A 17,002-nucleotide genomic window follows, 5' to 3' on the forward strand; every position below is an offset into this window, starting at 1 on the left:
AAATAAAAATAAAAAAGATCTAAAATGGAAGGTGCATATTCCTTTTATTTCATAATTCTATATTCTATGTTTTCTATACATGTTTTTATAGCCTAAATTTTAAAATAGTTTGTAAATTTTTTAAAAAATACCTAACGGTCATTTGGCCCTATAAAAATTTTAAATGTCTCAATGAAATAAATAAAAAATACTATATCTGAAATATTTTTTTCTTATATAATTTTGTTTTTTAAGGTACGAATATAATTTTAACATACAATGCCTAATTTTCCTATTACATGTTTTCCGTACAAGTTTTTATTGCATAATTTGGCATAATTCTTTTTTAGTTGGTGATTGGGTAAAATAAAATTAAAAATTAAAAAAATTCTAGAAATGGTAGGTAAATATTCCTTTGATTTCATAATTCCATATTCTATGTTTTCTATATATGTTTTATAGCCTAATTTGACATTGTGGGAGATTTTTTTAATGCAGTGGAAATTTCTTAGTGTGTGGCCCCATCCACACCCACTAAGGTATTGTGTATTTTGGATTTGGATACGTACGTATTTTATTTTGAGAAATAATCTCGCCTTCTCCACTAGAATTCATGACCTATTGGTAATGGAAAAGTGAGGGAACATTTTCTGAAATAAAATACGTGCATTTGAGACAACATATAGGACCATATATTATATGATATATATTATTGACGAAATTTTTTGTCAAATGACCCTAAATATTAGCTACAAATTAGTGTGAAATACAAAAAAAGTGAAAAAAAAAAGTAGAAAAAAAATTACGGGGAAAACATTTGAAATAATTAATCAGAAATTCAAAAGAGAAGCTTCATAACAAAAGGGTCCCAACACTCTGTTCAGGGACCCACATATCACATTATTGTCCGACGTGTACACTAACGTATTGGTTAAGCGAAACAGAAATAACCAAAAAAAAATTAATAATAATTTAAAATACTTTCAGGGACGATGGAAAAACAATTGGGAAAAATATTGTAGGCACTCTGCAACGGGAGGAGGGAACCGGAAGCAATTTACCGTTGGCGAACGGGCTGCTGAGACTATCAGACTCAGCGACTCAGCCGCAAAAGAACCGCAACCGAAGTAGCGATATGGATTTAACTGAACTGTGGGCGATTTTCGGGCCAGGCGTTGCAGGAGCTGTGTTCGGTGCCGGTTGGTGGTTCTGGATCGACGCCGTCGTTTGCAGTTCTGTTACTATTTCTTTCGTTCACTACCTTCCCGGTACTCACTCGATACGATATATCGTCTATAGTTAGGTTGGTAGGGTTTCAATTGTATGCGTGATTTTTTTAATCGGATTTCAGGCATATTTGCATCGATTGCGGCGCTGATGTTCAATTGTGTTAGAAAGGAGGACATCGATTATTCTCCATACGACGAAGGGGAGTGGAGGTCAGAAATTTATAGCTCTCGCTCTCTTAGTTGCTTTTGATGTTCATTTTGCTGGGCTGTGGATCATGTTGGTTCTGGACTAGAAATGTTTTTAAAATAGCGATAGGAACCAAGAACGCGATTCATCAAATAATAGTAAGGTTTGTATCTTCATGGGGCATCTATGAGTGGTGCTTAAAAGGTAGTGCCGATACTGATATTTTTTGATTGATAACGTACTTGATACTGATCTGTTCATTAGTTCAATTTAAGCAAATGGATTAGCCAACTGGTTGTTATTATGTTTTTTTTTCGTATGATCATTTTGATAGCCATAATGTTTTGGGTGGAAAATTGCAAGTTGCAGAGCTTGTGTGCCAGGTAGGCACTCTCAGTTATGCAAAGGTTTTGTTGCAAGATCTGATGCTTGATTATTGATTTTTGGTATATCGTGTCAATATCCTTTATCCATAACATGGAGGATAAAAAAAATTTACACTGTTTGCTTGTCTTCTGGGATCTTCCAATTTTGTAGAGTTGAGTTGACAGGAATGAAGTCAAAGTAGAATTTCTACACTTTTGTCTGAGTAATTTAAAGAATGGGTAATGCTGATGTTCTTCAATATATCATCTAGGTTCACTTCCATTTTAACATCAGATTTTCTGAAATATATTCCAGCCATGTAGTGCATGTACATGGGTTTTCCAGTTTTATAAGTGTTGAAGGTTCATCATTCATGTTGAACGTAACTGGCATGATGTCATTTCTGGATAAAGTATCGTGGAAACCCTCTTATCGTGAGGGATTGGGCCCAATGAGGACATGGGGATTTGAGTGGGAGATATTATGATAGCTCAATCCTACGTTGAATATGTGGTGAACGGCCCAATACTATGTATGTAGTGCTTGGGTTTAACATTGTGAGTGGCCATTTGGAGTCAAACACGCAAGACCTTGCAAGTGTTTGTCTGTATAGTTGTTAGATTGAGTCTTCAGCGACCTATAAACCACGAGATATTGAGAGAAGCTTTTAGTGTCTGGAAAATTCGTGTACCTTACAGCTGTAATTAAGTTGTCAGCCAAGTGACTAAGATTTCCAAAGAGATAGGGAACAATATACCAAGAATGACCTCTCAAGTGGTAAACCTAAACCATAAGGTTTTCTTCAGCAATCATACCAAAAAACCGTTATCTAAAACTTTAATGAAATCCTGAATTTACAGGGAAGCAAGCATTGCAATGCAGTTATTAAATTCTACTGCTTAATGGTTGAGATGGTTAGCATTTGATACACCATGAAATTATAATTAGAAGCATAGTTGCTAAATATTCAGGTTTTGATGTTTAGGGATGTGAACAACTGAGTCACTTTTTTTTGAGGCATATGATGTTAGATATTATTATAAAGCTCAAGATTTAGGCTCGAGCTTTTATTGGAGCTGTTGTCTTGGTCAGCATGAGCAGGATTCGTTGGGTATTCTATTTCTTTGCATAGCTGCACCAATTCACTATATGAAACGTTATGTTCACCATGTTTTCACTTGACTATTCTTTGAGAGTTGCAATCTGAAGGAAAACAGGTTTCAGGTGGAGTTTTAGATCCCATTTTTGTAAATCAAGAAAATCATCAAAATTGTCATCATTGGATTTTTGACATGTTAAATACTACTATTGAAAATTCTCTCGCTTTCTCTTTACACACAGCGAGGAATGAACATAAAATGTGTGTGCCTAGGTATATACTATATATATTATCTATTAAACTTGAAAGTGATTGAAAATTTTACATTAATTGATACCCTCATTGTGATATTTGTTTAATTACATGATTTCAAGATGATTTATATGCGAAAGATGCTTCTCTACCTATGCTCTGTTCAACATAACATGTTCTTCTTTTTTTCGAAAAAAGATTTATTAACTGCACCAAGGGGGTGCAACCCAAGAGCAAACCGGAACACAAGAAAGAAAATAAAGCTAGACCAGATTACATGATTTTAATACAATTGAAAATAACTTAACATGCTCTTCTCTCAATTGCTACAGGTTGAAGCTTTGGCTTTTCTTGGCTTATGTTGTATCATTCGTCTCTCTAGCAGCCTCAGTTGGCCTATTAATACAAGATTCACTCGTGAAAACTGGTCCTTCAGCCTGGACAGGAACTGCTGGTGTCTTGCAGTGTGTTTTTGTGTTGATCAGGTAACAGTTTTTCACCACAGATCTGCATCTTGATGCTCGTTTTTCAATACACAATGGATAAGATTTGATGAGCATCTTGCTCTATTATAACCTTTCTTTTCAAGAAAATTGTTTAAATGATGCACTTATGATGCAATGTTGTTTGGAAAGATGCCAAGAAGGCAAGAATGTATTGATCCTTCTCTGTTATGTGTTTTGAAAGCATCTCTCTTTGTCTCTCCGGATTTATACTCCTGTTCAATTCCTCGAACAACTACATTTTGATTTGTTGAAGGCTTATTTTGCTCTGATCACTTCATGTTTCTAAGAGCAATATTAATTAGATGCTATTTCAGGACAATTCGATCCTAGCTTTTATGTTTTCTCCCATGTGGATTCCCATGTTAATGAACTTATCCATTTTTTCTTCTGCAGAGATGTTTTAGTGCTAATTCATCCAGACGTAGATTTTTCTCATCCATATTGTTTGAAAGCTTATTGTTATCTTTTACTCATAATGCAATTTAAACTTGCCTCCTGCAGTGGGCTGATTTACTGGACTTCACACTCGGAGTAAATTGTGTTGATAGAATTCTAAAAGAGACTTTCCGTTTGGAGCTTCAAATTGCAGATGAGGATTGAGAATGTACGTTGTTGACTTGTTTCACCTTATCTATCAAATATGACCAAAAAGAAAAACAAAATTAAAAAATCCTGTAAATGTGTATTCTGTGGTGAAAATCATGAGCAAATTTGTGATGGTAGTGCAGATGCTTTATTTATTTCCACCATCTTTGCTTGGTTGCGTGCAGTTGTGTTAGTCTACTCTAATTTCTGGCATTTTAGTTTGGAGTATTAGACATTCTTGCTTTATATATACTTGGTACTGCATGTAGGACTTCCTTGTTTAATGGCTTCTATATCGTGACGCAGTTAAATGTTTGTGCACTCTGAACGGCAGATTTCTCTCGTAAATATACTATAGTCTTAAATGGAAATGTTAAGCCAAACACCTTTTATTTGAGGAAAAATTAGAAGTAGAATTCTTAAGTGATTCAGATTTCAGATTCAATAGCAGCTATTACAAACCTAAATGCAAGACTTGAGAAAAAGCCTTATTATGACCTCAAATGTTTCTTGCAATAACTGAACGTTGAGACTTCAGGGAAACTCAGTCCTTGAGTGGTTGCTCTTTGCTAGAATGGTTGCTCTAGAAGGTCAAGAAATTCTGAGAACATCTGATTTTCTTGCTCAATCATAGCATCCACAAAGGAACTATTAGAAGATGATGAAGTTTGGAAGCCACTGTTTGGGTCTGCAAAATCCATTCCTCTTATTACTCCAATATTTTCTTTTCCAGTGACTTCATTGAAGAACTGATTTTGTGGTATCAGACTCTGTGTTTGGCTCCTAAAGTCGTTGGACGAGCATTCAGCCATGTATTCTTGCTCTTGTAGATCGTGTGGGAGAAAAGCATTATCGACAAGAAAATCACGCCAACTGAAGCCTGTTTGTGCTGCGGTGGAACAAGTAGAGGAAGAAGATGATGGCGACGAGGACAATGAACCTTCGTTTATAATATGTGGAGCTATGGATTCATTGTTGGTATAATTTGAGGCTTCAGTCACAAACTTTATGGCCTGAAGCTGCGCGAGAAGTTCCATAGAATTGTTGCTGCTGTCGTTTAAGAAGCTATCTTGGATTGATTCCACTTCAGCTGATAATGTTCTTGTTGTCATAAAATGACAATTGATGCTGGAAAATCCTTCTTGTCGAGGTTGATAATGTTCGAATTTCTGCACCGATGCATTCTTCAAATCTCTTCTAAGAGATCCAGATGATTTTTGGAGACCACCCATGTTTCCATAGTCTGCCAGGATTTGAGAGAAAGGCTTGTGCGTAACAGGATCAATTCCCATTTCAGTGAGCTTCTTCTTCAGCTTACTGTTCCAGTAATTCTTCACATCGTTATCTGTTCTCTCTGGAAGTTGTTGTGCTATAAGAGACCACCTGGACCACCCACAAAATCACAAACTAAGTTTGACAGAGCATGAAAATCGAGCACCCATGACCACAAAATGCCAAATCTTGAACCCAATTTCACCACAAAATCACCTGCTGCCGATCGTTGCGTGAAGGCGAATAATCATCTCCTCTTCTTGAGGTGTGAAGCTTTCATGCCTGAGATCACGCCTTGAGTAGTTATTCCACCTGAGTCTGCAACTCTTGCCACATCTCCTAACCCCTGTACAGCACTCTCAAGCATATATACATATAGCGTTGGACATTTAAAAGCAGAAGATAATTGTTTCAACATATTCAATGCATACCTGCTTTTTTTGGGACAGAAGTCCAGTTTCCTGTTCCATGCTTGGATACATATGCGAGCATCTTTGCATCTTCTTCTGCATTCCAAATTCCTTTATTCACATCCAATCTGTCGCAACAAGGAAGCCTCGCCATTTTATCTGTCGAACAAGAGAGAAAATAATTGAACATAAAGGAGAGAAAAATAAGCAATAAGAGAGGAAAACTGGTGCAATCAGAGGATGAAGAAGAGAAGGGTTAAAAAGTATAACAAGTTTTGGAGGCAAGAAAAGCATGGGATTGCTCTCATTCAACTGAATTCGGACGACGAGTTTATTCTCTCTCAAAGCTATCATACTGATTATATGCTTGGGCTCCAATGAGCACAAGAATCAGGTTTGAAGCGGGTGAATTTTTTGGTTAACCATAGGGTTAATAATCCCAGAAAAATATTATAAACTAGTCGTTCTGAAAATTTGTTTGGTTTCTCAAGTAAAAGGAGATGACTCCTGGTTTAGTAGCTGAGGATCACAAGATTGTTGAGAATAACTGTTTTAAACAAGAGATTCAACTAACTTGTACAAATTTAAATAGAAATTTTCTTTTTTGTATCTTTATTGAGTTACAACCTCAGTGTAAGAATAACAGGAAGTGCACGATGCTCTCTCAAAGATTATGAGATTTGGAAAGAGTAGAAATAGGCAGTCCGCGGTCTTACTCTGTGGACAGTGCCGTTTCAATGATAAGTTATAATTCTCCTTCAAAACTATGTTAAATCACTAATTAAAACATATTGTTAAGTATTTCGGTGTTCATAATGTTAAAATATACTAGATTTTGGAAAAAAAATTTAAATCCTAAAACAATTTTCTTTGGACAGACCCTAAAACATAAATCCTAAACCCTAAATTCTAAACTCTTTTTTTTGGTATGTAAACTTTATAAAAAGGAATCTAAACTCTAAACCCAAAATCCTTTACCCTAAATCCTAAACATTAATTCCTAACTCTTAAACTCTAATATGTCATTTTTTAAAAAAAAAAATTAATGTCATTTTCAAAGAAATTAATCATGATCTAACATAATTTTGAGGGAGAATTGTAACTAAGAATTGGAATCTCTCCCAACTCGTCTTACCCCCAACATTGTGGAGAGGCTATTATTGTGGATTGAACTTATTTAACCCCGAGCATCACAGTGCATAGTCAGCTCAAATGAGAGCTAGCAAAATTAAGTAACACAATTTGGCCATCGCTGTTTAAGACTTCTCAAAGTCTTATTAGTGGGATTGCATTTGACTAGTCAGAGATCGTTTGCGTAGTTATTTTGTTTATGCCTTTTGGGTTGAACATAGACATCAATTCGACAACTCTTTGAAGCAATGATTATTGGTGCGTACCATGTACAGCACTGGAGAAGATAGATGCCACCATTGTCATTATCTCAATGTGATGTATTACATGAATAATGGATTGGGATCAAGGTAACCAGCAAGATTATGGTATTCACTAGTTCTTGCTTTGGTTAGAATCCTACAATTCATCATGCAGACCGCAGACTCTTCCGACATGGCAGCAACGTCACTACTTTATTAAGAATTCCTTTTTTTTTACCCGAGGGAACCCACAAAAACACAACCTATTGGACTCCACTCCAAAGTAAATTAACGGGCCAATACGTACAAACCACATAGGCCGCAAGACCGGCTAAATTCTAGACCGAAGCCCGGTGAAGAAAAAATGTAGGGAATTTTTCCACCACACCCAATGTATTGCGCAGTTTGGGTCTCGGCCCTCACGAATTCTATTTCAGAATAAATGATCCTCCCATTCAAACTCATGACCAAATAATCTAATCTTGACATTTAACATTTCAATGCGAATTTCCATGGTTTAGCACTGCGAACAGAACCTTCATCATATAGAGATGACTACTTTACAAATTCACTTGGAGGGCAGTTTACCAGAGCCTGCAGAACAGACAATTCAATAGCGCAATGAAATGCCATAATCAATCCACAAAACGAATTTTTATATTTCAATCTTGCTCGTGTTATTATTGCCTCGAGAAACAAACATGATTGCTCTAAGAAAAATCTAAAGAAAGTAAATGAGGGAGGGGGGGAAGAATAATGACAAACTAAAAATGGCACTATTTAATTTCCTTTTCTCGTAAAATTGACCAAAAACACCATAAAAACTTTTCCTTGTAAAAATCAAACTCTCTTGAAGGAAAATGGGAAGGACAAAATGCCCCAAATGATGCAATTTTATCCCCATATAAAATAGCCCTTTAACCTACCCTCACAAACCAACCTTGTAGCCAAAAGAAAATTTTCCTGGCAGGATTAAGGCGCCCTTATCTTTATTGCAATATCTGCAAACTGCCAGTTCCAACCAAAAACCCACCCCCTACTTTAATACCCCAAATCATCATATCAGCTTTTAGGAGTCAAAGAAATTAACCAACCGTCACCAAAATTTGGAATTTCCCAGACCTACTATGAGAGGGAACAGCAAATTAATCTTCAGACCCAGAATCAGATGAGCGCAACTCAGAGGAAGCTCCCCCAACACTAGCTGTATGCGATTCAGGAATCTTTGGCTGCACACCTCGGCACAGTTTAAAGGAAGGCTTCGATTTCATGTACTGACAAACAAAAAATGCCATATTAATGAAAAGTATTTGCAAAATGTCATAAATGACCTATTCAACCGTTAAAGAATCTTTGAGTACTGTAATCTGGAACGGTATACCCTATGGCCTATAGGTCAGCCAGCAACAATAAGCTCGGGTACAAGTATCTCAAAACCAAGCTCGGCTTAATATTAAAACCACTGATACAGCATTCTAAAGAAAGTAAAAACTTAGAATTTGCTTTAAAAAAAAAAGAAAACAGAAGTAGGTGGAAATATTATATTTCTCCTACTGAGTCAGATCACAAATCAAAGTTAATTCTCAAAAAATAAAATGGAAGTAATATTGTTGAAACTTTTGGAGGTTATTTCAATCAAGCCTAAGCAACAACCAAAGTAAGACTCATTTACGGATTCACCTCATTTACTTGTTGGTAAAATGCATTGATCTCCTCCTCCGTAAGGCCTTCATCCTCACCAGAATTTTCTTCCCAGCCAAGAGACCGAAGGAATGCAAACTCCTCTTCAACTGAATCCACTACCGCACGGGGGCTCATATTCTTCTCTCCAACTTCAGAAAACCTCTGAACCTCTGAACAGGTATCATCGATGCTAGTTACCTCAGCACCATTATTAGTAGCATGAGGTGTTGCAGGGGCACTACCTACATTCTTAGATATTTCACCAGGCTTCTCTGCGGTTGGAGATGTATCAACAGTGGGTGAATCAGGGAGGACAGCAGAAGTATTCCCTGGAGTTTTCATTTTCAAGCCTTTCAAAAAATCATGCCGACTTTGAGGCAAGGGTCTCTTTTCCACAGATAACCCTGAAATCAGTTTTATGGAATTTGATTTCCAGTCTCCAGTTGGAAGTTTTGAGTTGTTTGGGCTCCTCAAAGAAGCAGATGCAACCAAAGGTGTAGCAGCAGCCTGGGTATTTGCAACTCTGCCGTTGGCATTAGTTGCTAAACCAGTATCCTTTGTAGAAGGGGATAGACCATTTTCCCAACCTGGTTTGAGAACAAAAAGCTTTCCCTGAGATGTCTTTGGCACATCGGATTTCACATGCCCACCATGTAAAGATTGATTAACATGATGTACTGAAGAAATTGGCTGCGGGCCATTCTTGGCAGGCATAATCATCTCGCTAGCTCTGCCTAGTGACTTTGGTTTGGATTTATCAGAAGAACTGAGAACCTGGAGAGAAAGTTATCAACAATTATCCTCCAAAGTATCAAAAAGGGATAGAGTGCTCTGATAAATGCAGATATGAGAAGTTATTATGCATGCTTAAATGGATGAAGCGAACACATAATATATGTATCCTCTCATTAGCAACTGCATGAGAGGATACATATAGATCTTACAAATATCACAACTAGATCTTGCACAAGCAATAAAGGAAAAATGTCGCTTTGGTAAAAAAGACCAGTATCCTAGTTGAGATTCTACAAGATTGAAGTGCACATAATCCCACATGAACATTTCTTATTCACAGAGAGCATAAAAAATATGAGCTATTTTCATCACACAATCCCTTAACCTCCCTCCCTTGCTCCCTCTTTCCCTCGCTCCCTCTCTCCCTCTCTCCCTCTCTCCCTTTCTCTCTCTCTCTCTCCACCTTTACCCTTGCTAAAGCACACCCCACCACAATAGACTTCAACCACAATTGTCAAAAACATGTCTTCCATAAACCAAACAGCTGTCAAAAAAATGACCCATTGATCACTTAGCCTAAACAATACTGGGAAGCGCACCTCCCAATCCATCAGAACCATACAAAAGCTCTAATTGTGCTCCTTCAAAATCCAAGTAAGAATGCCCCAGATGGAGTATTCTAAATTTCCATGACTTGATGAAAGAGGAGATAACACACTAAGCAAAAATCCCGCATATGAAGACAAAAAGGAAAATATCATTTGCAACCTCTCTAACTATAATTGTAATGCAAGGCTTGCATATTGGGAACACAAAATACTAAGTTATTCAAAAGGCAACAAATGAAGACACATTTGAAATGAACCTAGCAAAAAGCCCAAATACTTTTTAAAAACCTTGGAAGCTGAGCCTGACTGATCATTTCACAGACTTGACAGAAACAGTGGTCAACAACCACACAAGGTATAATAAAGTACCTCAAATCCAACAAGGACCTGCTACATGGATTTACTAGAGCAATAAGTAATAAGCCAATGGATTTGTAAAGCAAGTATATAGCAACAACTGTATCATTAACCAGCCAAATCCATTAATATTACATAAATAGCAACAATTTGACAGCTTGGTCATTTATCTACAAATTGGCCTTCCTGACATCACACAATCCCTTAACCTCACCCTCCCCAATTTGTTAAAATTAAAAATACTGGGCTTCTGTCATTAAAAATAAAATCCAGAAATTCAAATGAATGTCTAGCAACACGGTGAACAAAAAAAGGTAATAACATGAAAAATTCTGAGAATCAACTTGATACCACAGGTATGAATTTGCATGTTAAATGTATTCACATACATACTAAATCATGTTTTCCAGCAGAAGGGTCAGGGAGAGTGTGCAACGGGGTAGAGAGGCATCAAAATTGGCAGGTACTTGGAATTATAAAATCAAGCAAACAGCACATTGATAGAACAAAAAAGAACACAAAAATAAATAATTGCCTCATTACCATAGACTTATCCCAAGTTTCCAGCAGATAACATCACATAGAACATGCAAGGTTCATATTATTTTCTCATCATCAAGGTAGTAGGTTACGAAGCAAGTTACTGTCCACAAAGGCAGGCTACAACTACAAATTTTGCTTGGCTACTCCACTATCCAAAGAGAAACTCAGCCATGAGTAGCAGAAGAAAGCCGAGTGTACGATTCAAACCCAGACCTAGGCAACTAAACCAATTCAAAATATAGTATTACTCGTAAATTCCATATGACTGTAGCATTTTGTAAGTCCGACTTATAAATGTTCGATGATATGCATACATGTGCTTGTGTTTGTAAAAGGGAGGCAGGTGAATAAATTGATCACAGTTTATTATCTCTAAAATAAAAATGAAATAACAAGAATCAGAGGCATAAACAATAGCCAAACAAAAGAGGTGCAGCTCTAGAACAAGCCCCAAAAAATCTAATATGTAAATCACTCACCGATCCCTTGGGCATTGAGGGTGTCACAGGGATTAATTGCCTTGACTGCTTAATTGCCAATTCCTCAAGCCTTTGTGTCTGGACAGATAACTGAACAATAAAAAAGCCTCATCATAACAGATGAACAAATTACAAAACCAACCAAAGGGAAAAAAGAATTCCAATATTACCTGGGGTGCAGCACGAGTTCTTGATGGAGTCTGAAGAGCTCCAGCCATATTCATACCTGCCACTGGACTTGAAGTCCCGGAGACAGAACCAACAGCAACAGTTTGCGCGGCCACTGTAGTACCTATGGTACTACTCCCAACTATAGCAGGCACCTCTGCCAGAGCAGAGGTCCATCCCTCACCACCAATCAAAGTTGCATTTCCTACGGGCAAGCTCTGAACAGCAGTGCTCAGACCAGGAGAAGAAACCCTTCCTATATCAGGAATTCCTTGCTTCTCTTCAGTTCCAAGCGTTGGAAAATCCTTCTCAAACACAGTTTTTGGGATGCTATTACCGATACTAACCCCTGAAAGCATACCATTGCCATTGTTATAATGGCCGCCACTGCTTTTTTTTGAGTCCCCAGCAACTCTCCGAGGTAAAATGTCATTCTGTTTCCTCGATACCATCGACTGAGAACGCCTCAATGCATTGTCACCTCTACTGCTAAAGTTTCCTAAAGATTCAGAACCATCACGGTCCCAGAGCTCAATAAAGTTCGACCTCTCCTTATCCCTCTCACGGTCCTTATCCCGGTGATTCCTGCCAAAACTACTGTATGCATGTTTTGCAGAACCATAACTAGAACCTCTGCGGGAATTTGAGGACGATGTTCGATCCAAGAAACCTGGCCTTGGGGAATCAAAATCACTTGTGTTCTTAGGATTCCTACTTCTAGTATGATGTGCCAACGAAGGAACGTCTATATCAAAGGTAAAGGCCATAATGTAAGAAAATTTATAATCAATGAAACAATTCTATAAAAACTAAATATAAGAAAGAAATTTATGAAAAATTGAAACAGTAAGCATCCAAGGCATATCGAAACTACCTGCGTGAGAAGATGATGATGAAAAGTGGGGGACTGAACTGCCACCCCCAGTGACACTTCCAGTACTTCTCAACCATTCTGGAACTAAAGCGGGTTCACTTCTTTCCATAAGGAGTACAAAGCACCATCAGTTATAGTAAAAACTAGCACCTCAATCAGCTTGTTACCCCCACTCCCACAAAATTGTTTGCTGCTATACAAAAGCTTTTGCTACAGATCTTAATCCTATCTTGTTATTCAATAAACAAATCACTCTTGCTCAGAATTACCTCTAACAAAAAACTTATTGGCTATTGTTCTATAACCCTAAGGACTGGAGTTTCTATCCACAATATACCAAATTAGAAGAAGCAGATTTTGAAACAAGTTTTAACCCTGAGGGCAAGAACAAGAGGCATGGGTTACAAACAGCATAGAAACTCTCCCTGTTTCTGTCTCCCTCTCTATGGAGTATTTGCAATAGATGACAACACACTAGGAGACCATCGCCTCTGTAACGAAAATCGAAATAACGAAAGAACTAAGAAGCAATAATGAAGGAATACACGCGATTCTGTAAAATGTCCACGCCCACTCACCAGAAACAATCCAGAAAACCCTAGGACAAAATAAAAATCAGCGCTCAAACACGGCAGAGGAATCCGTAAAACTGTAAACCCTAGAACAAACGCATATACGGCCGAAAATACGTATATAACCTCCAACTCCTAGGGTTTGAACAGCACAAAATATAAGAAAAATCCTTTAGAACGAGCGAATTAGAGAGAGAACTAACCCTAACACGCTATGATTGATAACTACACGGAAACCGTAACCGCCTCAATAACTGCCGACCAGTAATATCCCCAATCCGAGCAATGCGTCTCAGGGAAAGGCCCAAGAGAGAAAAGAGTCTCACTGTGAAGAAGCGAACAGATGCACAGATAGCAAAAAAGACAGCGAGAGTTTGAGTTTTATCAGAGACGAATACAGAATTAGGGTTTTGTCTTGTGTTGCCGATACAAATATAGAGAAAATTAGGCGAGGCGCAATTTCTGTCAGTTTAGGATACTATGACTGACTACGAGAGAATGAAAACGTCTGAAGAACGGGCTCTTCGTCTTAACCCTGGAAAACCTCGTAAATTCAATTTTTGTTAATTACTGTATTTTTATATTTCTATCAAATTCACAAAAAAAAAAATAAAAAAATTATTTGGACTCTCTTGAAAGCTCTGTTTGTATGGTGTACTTTTCTAAATTAATCTTCTGGTCTGGTATAGGGTAGATAGATCTCCAGGTCTATAAACGTTATCTGTATCTTCTAGGCTCTCACGTTAACACCATTAACGCATATATTAAGTGTCATAATCCAGATTATCATGAGTATTAATATTAATATTTTATTATTAAATATTAATTTTGAGCTTGAACCACCATCTACTTGCCCAATTTTAGGTACTATTGTTATCACGTGATTAGTTAGCTCCACAATTTATTAGAGTCCAAAATTCCAAATTAATAATTGAGAAAAAGTCGGACAGATTTAAAAATAAAATAAAATTGTTGTGTGACGTGTTAAACCTCCTAAATCATTAGATTTAAATTATAAATTTTACAATTTTAAACTAATTAAGGAATCCCCAAATCCGATTTCCATTTCTTTCTCTTAGCTACTATGTATTGAACATATTTGCTGTTATTAATTTAATTAACAACTATTTAATTCCTTTAATAATGAATATTTATTTCATAACGAGTTAATGACATACATTTTTTATGCCTAAATTCCTAATATTTAGATTGACTTACTATTTCTTAAGCACGAACACTCTATTATTATTATTTATGGTAAATGAGACTACAAAATTTAAGCGATTTGTAAAGAAAACATAATCAGGTAATCAATGAAGAAAATCACAAAATCACTAACGCCTTTGTTAACAACAAGGATAAATTTATTAGTGCAAATATGGATCGACGTTGATACATAAAGACTCCGTATGATAAAGCTTATTACTAACATAGTATAAGTTAGTATACTTCGTTGATTTATGCTAGAGTATATGGCTATATGCTGTAAAATAAAAGGGAAGCATTACACATCCATAAAATAAACATCCATAAACTTACATAAACATGTGACATGCCTATGTGGCTTATTTAATAAAGTTTTTTTTTTTTTTAATCTATGTGGCATGTCTTTTTTGCTTGCCACATAGATTATGTAAGTTTATGGATAAAAAAATTATGGATATATATCATTTTGGAAAATAAAATGCTTAGGTATTTGGTGAAATTAAATTTAGACAACAATTTATAAATCGGTAATTTATAAATAAGGACATTAAGATGAATTAAAAATATAAATGAAAAATATAAACAATCAACCATATTTAACAAACTATATAGATATTAAAACATATAACATTGTTTACATATGATTGACAAAAATATTAATTTGCCAAAACATAAAATTTATTGAAAAATGTTTAAGTATATAGATATTAAAACATATAACATTGTTTACATATAATTGACAAAAATATTAATTTGCCAAAACAGAAAGTTTATTGAAAAATCTATCACGCACTTGATTTGTAGAACTATCATCATTCAAATCAATTTCTCCAGCATCTTTATCTCCATGTTGAACTCTCTACTTCATGTGAATTCTATAAAATAGAATGACTCATGGTTAAATACACTTTTCATCATTGGAATTTTTATCTTTGCAACTTAGTAACTTGGATTATGAATTTGTTCCAAACTAGTAACTCAGGCGTATTTTCTCATTTTTGGATAGTCAATATGCTTAAATTTGACTGACTGAAATCACCAAAATATGCCCGAATTACCAACTTGGAACAAATTTTGACTTCATGTTATTTACTTTGAACATTTGAACAATCAATGATATAATTGAGAAATAAACGGAAGATTTCAATGATGACATGTTATATTAACCCAATATTCTTTGAGTAAGCTCATCGTTGCATAATCTCAAGTACATGGTCTATCAGATCAGTGAATGTGCCCTTGTTTGCTCAAGGTAGATTCTACAACTGTTGTCCACGCCTTGATAGATGATGAATATTTGGATTCACGAATGAAACACTTTGTAAAAGAATCTAAACTTCTTATAGGTAGATTTGGTATTACTCAATGTCAACATGTTCCTCGAACTGGCAATCATGTAGCTCTTTCTCTTGTTCAAATGGCTAAGCATGTTAGTGGGAGGTCTACTTGGTTGGCAAGTTGTCCGGCGGAAGTTGCTTCCCTTGTTATGAGGGAGCAATCTCAGTCTTTGTAATTTTCTCTTGTTAATGGAAGTCTCTTTCTTCTAAAAAAAACAAAAAAACAAAAAACAAAGGATATGTGATGACAAGGGTTAATTTTAAAACAAGAGCTTGGAGCCTAGCTTCGTAAAGGGCTTATATAGAGTGCATTAGTGCAGCTTATATGTTGATTCAGAAGGGCCGTAGTGTGTCACACATCCAATATGATTTAGGTGTATGGATAAAATACAAGTATATAAGAACGCATATACAACTCTAGTTAACAGGCTACTATTTTGTTTATGGAATCCAAATGTGTCACAAATGGTATTATCAATAATACCCTTTTTTAAATCGATAATGATATCATATAAATTTGTCTTTTGTACATTTGATATGGATCTAAATTCATGTTGTTAAGCCAACGCGCGCAAAATTTTTCCACTTGAGAACAAGATAAGTTAGACAAAAATTCAGCATATGAACATAAAAATATTGCTCCCAATAGGAATCAACTCAAGACTATTAAAGAAGGATAAGGTTTGACCCATAGATTTATCACTACACTATGAACCAAGTGGTTATTGATAAGCCCATTTAAGTGCTTGGTGGTGTGTAAGCCCATATATTACGAGCTGGCTATTTCAACACGTGTGGTCCCATATATTACGGGCCGAAAGAAGTACATAGTGAGTATGGATTATGGTGAGATTGAGACCAATCACAATAGTGGTTTTTTAGTGGGGTATGGATAATATATTAGGATTTGTGATTTGTTGAAGTCGTTATATTGGGAGACATATTTCGTTGATGTGGTTGAGAATGGAAATAAGATGACTTTCGTATTGGTACAATAATATAAATTTATTGTCTTGATTTTTGTGTAATGATTTAAAGATAAAAATGTGTGTTGAAATGAGTGCATTTTAAAGTGAACAACATATGAATAAGGCAAACAACATGCCCTCTCTTGACCCAACAAAAATGGATTAGTAAACTTCGACTATTGTATCATAAACAGTGTTTGTTGCCCAGTAAAAA

At 36.0% G+C, this 17,002-nt stretch overlaps 3 protein-coding genes across 4 annotated transcripts; 1 reads left to right on the top strand and 2 right to left on the bottom strand.

Moving 5' to 3' along the window:
• The first annotated feature begins 973 nt into the window (after positions 1–973).
• Positions 974–4,358, top strand: LOC120009778 (transmembrane protein 50 homolog). The gene is made up of 4 exons (XM_038860474.1): positions 974–1,247; positions 1,331–1,418; positions 3,445–3,597; positions 4,120–4,358. Exons 1-4 carry the CDS (start codon positions 1,115–1,117, stop codon positions 4,151–4,153), a joined length of 408 nt encoding a protein of 135 aa, XP_038716402.1. The 5' UTR covers positions 974–1,114; the 3' UTR covers positions 4,154–4,358.
• A 204-nt stretch (positions 4,359–4,562) lies between these two features.
• LOC120009779 (myb-related protein 308-like) lies at positions 4,563–6,446 on the bottom strand. The gene is made up of 3 exons (XM_038860475.1): positions 5,907–6,446; positions 5,692–5,821; positions 4,563–5,586 (listed from the first exon to the last, which is right to left on the bottom strand). The coding sequence occupies exons 1-3, from the start codon at positions 6,073–6,075 to the stop codon at positions 4,773–4,775; spliced, it is 1,113 nt and encodes a 370-aa protein (XP_038716403.1). The 5' UTR covers positions 6,076–6,446; the 3' UTR covers positions 4,563–4,772.
• A 1,439-nt stretch (positions 6,447–7,885) lies between these two features.
• On the bottom strand, positions 7,886–13,822 carry LOC120009498 (mediator of RNA polymerase II transcription subunit 1-like). Of its 2 annotated transcripts, none has more exons than XM_038860118.1 (5): positions 12,706–13,822; positions 11,834–12,576; positions 11,664–11,741; positions 8,939–9,715; positions 7,886–8,532 (listed from the first exon to the last, which is right to left on the bottom strand). In XM_038860118.1, exons 1-5 carry the CDS (start codon positions 12,812–12,814, stop codon positions 8,404–8,406), a joined length of 1,836 nt encoding a protein of 611 aa, XP_038716046.1. In that variant the 5' UTR covers positions 12,815–13,822; the 3' UTR covers positions 7,886–8,403. The 2 variants fall into 2 exon arrangements, with proteins under 2 accessions (XP_038716046.1, XP_038716045.1); XM_038860117.1 differs by having other exon boundaries at positions 11,664–11,753; positions 12,706–13,820.
• Between the last annotated feature and the right edge of the window lie 3,180 nt (positions 13,823–17,002).

This window comes from Tripterygium wilfordii, chromosome 11, assembly GCF_013401445.1.
Source record: "Tripterygium wilfordii isolate XIE 37 chromosome 11, ASM1340144v1, whole genome shotgun sequence".
In the NCBI taxonomy this organism is placed as follows: domain Eukaryota; kingdom Viridiplantae; phylum Streptophyta; class Magnoliopsida; order Celastrales; family Celastraceae; genus Tripterygium; species Tripterygium wilfordii.

Coding starts and splice junctions, on each gene's coding strand:
- LOC120009779 (XM_038860475.1), bottom strand. CDS start 6,075: ATGTTCAATTATTTTCTCTCTTGTTCGACAGATAAAATGGCGAGGCTT. Junction 5,822..5,906: donor TTCTGTCCCAAAAAAAGCAG/GTATGCATTGAA, acceptor AGTGCTGTACAG/GGGTTAGGAGATGTGGCAAG. Junction 5,587..5,691: donor CACGCAACGATCGGCAGCAG/GTGATTTTGTGG, acceptor TGGGTGGTCCAG/GTGGTCTCTTATAGCACAAC.
- LOC120009498 (XM_038860117.1), bottom strand. CDS start 12,814: ATGGAAAGAAGTGAACCCGCTTTAGTTCCAGAATGGTTGAGAAGTACT. Junction 11,754..11,833: donor GAACTCGTGCTGCACCCCAG/GTAATATTGGAA, acceptor TTTATTGTTCAG/TTATCTGTCCAGACACAAAG. Junction 8,533..8,938: donor TTTACCAACAAGTAAATGAG/GTGAATCCGTAA, acceptor TTTGTTTGTCAG/TACATGAAATCGAAGCCTTC.
- LOC120009778 (XM_038860474.1), top strand. CDS start 1,115: ATGGATTTAACTGAACTGTGGGCGATTTTCGGGCCAGGCGTTGCAGGA. Junction 1,419..3,444: donor TACGACGAAGGGGAGTGGAG/GTCAGAAATTTA, acceptor CAATTGCTACAG/GTTGAAGCTTTGGCTTTTCT. Junction 3,598..4,119: donor TGTGTTTTTGTGTTGATCAG/GTAACAGTTTTT, acceptor TGCCTCCTGCAG/TGGGCTGATTTACTGGACTT.